Below are 4620 nucleotides of genomic sequence, written 5' to 3'. Positions count from 1 at the left end.
TCGCCTAAGACCATCCTGCATATCAGATATTTGCATTATGATTCATACAGTAGCAACATTACAGTTATGAAGTAGCAACGAAAATATTTTTATGGTTGGGTCACAACATGAGGAACTGTATTTAAAGGGCCAGAAGGTTGAGAACCACTAGCCTAGAGCCTCTGGGCTCACCCTCTTCCTCTTCCTGTGTCACTTTCCCCCCAAGTAATGGCCTGGCCTGTCTCCCGGAAAGTTCCGAGTCAGCTTCCAGCTTCCATCAGGCAAGCGGGCTGCTCCCGACCCGCCGGCAGGTGCCCCTCCGGGGCTTCCCCCACTTGCCAGAGCCTCATCTGAGCACTGACGGAGGCCTGGGGTGGGGCATGGAGAGAAACATCAGCTCCCCACCCCAGCCTTCCCAGACCCCAGCTGAGCGACGGAGGCAACCCCACTGTACTGGAGACTGGGGGACACCAACACAGCTAGGGTGCTCCCCATACATGGGAGCCCGCCTAAGCCCTTCCCATGAGTGTGTGTATTTAATCCCCACTCACCCTCATCACAGCCTGTGCGGTGCAGTCCCATGTTACAGATGAAGAAACTGAGGCTCAGACAGACACAGTCAGAAGGTGGCAGAGCCAAACTGTAAACCCAGGTCTCCGGCAGCGTCAGGACAGCGGCCGCGGCTCCCTCAGTAGCGCAGCCACATGGCGAGTGGCTGGCGGCGTGCAGAGCCCTTCCGTTCATTCAGGAACAAGTAGGCGTGGTACCGGCGCCCTCCATTCACTCAGCCCCGCAGCCTGGGCCCCGCTCACTGTCACAGCCAAGGAAGGGTCTCCAATAGACAGGCCACTTGCTGATGTTGCACAGCACCTGCCGTGGGGCCGGAACTTGAACTTGGGTCTTTCAGGGAGGCCCTGCCCCCCCACACCCGCCGACTGAGTCTCAAGCATGAAGACAGATCCGCGGCCCACGGCAAGGTCCGATGTCAGTGCAGAGCCAGCCCTCCCGTCCCAGGGCCTGGCCAGTCATGCTTCTTATTGATGCCTGAAACCCACGGCCTTGAAGGCCAAATCGCGCTCACCCTCCGGGGCCTCTGTTTCTTTACGCCGGGACCTCGGGTCATCGTTGTCCATTCTGTCCATAGCCCAAGCCTCTGACTTAGAAAATAAGACACTAAAACCCAAATGCTTGAAGGTTCATGGGCAGAACATTCCAGCAACTGCCAAGCTTGCTGGGGCTTCGGTGTCTCCTTGAACATTCGTTCTCCTCTCTCGGATACAGATGGCACGGCGCCAAGAGCGTGGGCTCCGGGGGCCCGGTGCGGCCACGTCCCCGCTCACCTGTGTGATTGTGGCTCCTCCGAGGCTCAGTGTCCACATCTGTAAAATGGGTCCTTAGTCAACTTGTCCCTCTACCCATAGGTGCGGGGAGGGTAAAATGAGGTTATTGACAGAGTATTTAGCAGAATGTCCACTCTGTACTAAAGCCTCCAACAATGGCGGTAGTATCGTTACTTTTATTAGCATTAAGCTGCCAAAGCCGGCCCACACCTCCCGCCAGTGTGGGCCGGTGTCTCTAGCTGGACCTGCGGGGAAAGAGTCTGCGTCCACTGCTCCGGTCTGGGAGACGCGGTGCCGGCCCGACAGCCTGGTTCCCGTGGCCCCTGTGTGTGACGCACTTTAACTGCTGTTTATGTTTACCTTTACCTGGGGTTTTGCATCTTTCAATTAACTGGCCATTCACTTCTCGTTTAGCTCCTCCAGCCCAAAGAGCAAGAGAAGGGAAGAGAAGAGGCACAAAAAGCAGTGAGTGGAGATCTCGGGGAAGCCTGGGGAGTTGCCCAATGACCGGGAACAGGGAGGGGCCAGGAGAGGGTGGGGGCCGGGAGAGGGAGGACAGAGCTGAGTGTGCCCTCGCTCTGTGGGCTTGGGAGGGCGTAAGCGCACACAGTGGTCTGTACGATCGGTGTGTGTGTGCATGCAAGTGGAGGGTGTGCACCCATGTGCCCAGCACACCCCTTGTGTGTGAACGCGGCGCTCCTGTGCCTGTGTTCTGTATTTATGTGTATCCAGTGTGTCCATGTGTAGCACACATGTTGTTTGTAAATGTCTATAGGTTTTCCCATCATGCAAACATTTGTGTGAACTGTGTGTATAAATGTACGCAATATGGGTACATCGTGTGTGTGGTATGTATTTGTGTTCATACGAATGCAATACGTGTGCCTGTGCTTATGTGAGCATGACTGTGTGCACAAAGGTGCGCTGTCTGCCATTGTATGTGAATTGTACACACTGAGCGTGCACTGCTCATATCTGTGTGCATTATGCACTCGGGGGGGATCTTTACTGGTGCACACGTGTGCTGTGTGTGCACGAGGGGTAAGGGGGCATGATCACATGCATGCACATTCATGAGGTGCACATGAGTCCGAGCCCTGGCTGCTGGAGCTCGGGGCACAGAGGTATCAGTGAGCCCTTGCTCATCTTGGGACCCCAGCGGGTTCATGGTTTGTAGCTGGTGTAGAAATTCAAATCAGCTGGCGCCTCCTGCCGAGGTCACTTCCCAGCCAAATTAAAAGCGCATTTGGTTACAACCCACCTACTCCATCCCCTGCAAATGTTAGTGCGTGTATTTTCCAGCCAACAAATATTTTATCTCCTGCCAAGAGGCTTCTAAAGCGAGGATCAAAGGCAGTGGGATGAAAGGCAGGGCACAGAGGGGGGCGCTCAGCTTTGCAGCTCCAAAGGTCACTTCACTCAAGGTCAGTGCAAAGGAGGGCATTTCTGCCACCACCCCGGGGCCCGGAGAAAGCTCCAGAAGGAAGCAGCAGCGCTTCAAGTCAGCTCAGGGGGCTTCCTGGTCACCCCAGGCTTGTGTGAGTCAAGAGGTAGCTATTGGTCATGGGCATGGCATGTGCTTTCATGCCAAGTACAGACAGCGTGGTTCTCTGCGCCCTCGGCCCCACTTGCTCAGTGGGCTGCAGTGCCCAGAGCCAGGGGCCGAGCCCAGACCCTAGGGCGGGGTGGGATCCTCACTGAGGCCAGGCCTGCCCGCCTCCGGCAGCAAGTGGCCGCCCTCCCAGTGCCCAGAGCTGAATGAGTCCCAGAAACCACTAGAGCAGCGGTTCTCAACCTGTGGGTCGTGACCCCTTTGGGGGTCGAACAACCCTTTCACAGGGGTCGCCTAAGACCATCGGAAAACACATATATAATTACATATTGTTTTTGTGATTAATCACTATGCTTTAATTATGTTCAATTTGTAACAATGAAATTGGGGGTCACCACAACATGAGGGAATGTATTAAAGGGTCGCGGCATCGGTAAAAGTTGAGAATCACTACACTAGGGGGATGGACACTCCGGGGCAAGTCTCTCTGCCGGGTTGCTTTTCCACAGTGGCCCCGGGGTGATCAGCCCTTTTCTCACCTTCTTAGTGAGGCCTGGCGTGGTGGCCTTGCGCTGGCCTCAGGACAGAGGGCAGCTAGCTCTCTTCTGGCCTCGGGAAACTCACGGTGCAGCGGGCACAAGAGCCAGGCAAGGACGGGGCGCAGCACATCAGTGGCAGGAGGAAGTCCAGGGAGCTGTGGGAGCCCTGTTGCAGGAAAGAGGGCATGCCAGTGAGGGGGGCGTCCTACAGGAGGGGGCGTCCTACAGGAGGGGGGCGTCTTACAGGAGGGGGCATCCTACAGGAGGGGGCGTCCTACAGGAGGGGGGTGTCAGGGTTGGGGGTGAGGATGCAGGTGGAACTATTCTCGGTTGCAGTTAGGCAAGTGCATACACTCTCTGTGCCTTGGTTTCCTCATCTGTGAAATGGGAATAATAGGGAAGCTACTACATAGGTTGTTGTGAGGAACAGTTGAGTCCATTTAAGGAAAATGCCTAGAGCACAGTGCTGGCCTGCAGTGTGTGTGAGTGCAGGTTGCCTGCCTCCTTATCACTGTCACCAGGACATCAGGACCTGGGAAAGGTGTGAGCCTGAACACGAGCATTTCAGAGCTGCTCAAGCCCGCCAGGCCAGGCGCTATCACGCAAGGAAGCTGCAGAGCTAGACGGGTGACTCCTGGAGGTGCTTGGGGTTCGAGGTCAGAGTTTGGACTTGACGCGAGGGCAGTGGCCTGGTTATCACAGTACAAGATCCCTGAGTTCTTGGTGGAAATAATCACGCTCCCTCCCCATAGTCCTCTCTAACCCCATGTCTTCCTGGCTCCGCCCAAACCATCCACACCCTCAGTGGCCACCGCTGTTTCCGAGTCCTTGTTATCATTGAAAAGGAGCTGAAGTCGCTGTCAAGGTACCGACTTTAGTGACAGTGGCCATGACGACCGTGCTTTTTGGGTCGGTGATGTGACTCATCCTGAAAGTGGGCTTTTGACTCCCTGGGAAGATTCTAGACTCCATTTCCAGGCCTGAGGTTACAAGCTGGCAGCCCAGAGGCCTCATTTACTCTGCAGGTGTGTTTGTTTGCCCCAAACAGTGTCATTTTTTAAAAACGAGCCCCCATTTAAAATAGGGAATCTACACTAATAAAAGACAAACATGTAAATTTGACCATACCTTCACTATACCTTAAGCCACACCCACAGGTCAATCAGAGCGACTATATGCAAATAAACCCAATCAAGATGGCGGCCGGCAG

At 55.2% G+C, this 4620-nt stretch overlaps 1 protein-coding gene across 1 annotated transcript in view; it reads left to right on the top strand.

Moving 5' to 3' along the window:
• SRRM4 (serine/arginine repetitive matrix 4) overlaps nucleotides 1–4620 on the top strand; it is a 343462-nt gene that overhangs the window by 318715 nt on the left and 20127 nt on the right. The window contains 1 exon segment of the mRNA XM_023760416.1: nucleotides 1734–1784. Coding sequence (XP_023616184.1) covers nucleotides 1734–1784 — 51 coding nt within the window.

The sequence above is a fragment of the Myotis lucifugus genome, unplaced genomic scaffold (assembly GCF_000147115.1).
Source record: "Myotis lucifugus unplaced genomic scaffold, Myoluc2.0 scaffold_181, whole genome shotgun sequence".
Classification (NCBI taxonomy): Eukaryota; Metazoa; Chordata; class Mammalia; order Chiroptera; family Vespertilionidae; genus Myotis; species Myotis lucifugus.
This window is presented reverse-complemented; position numbering and strand designations above follow the sequence as displayed.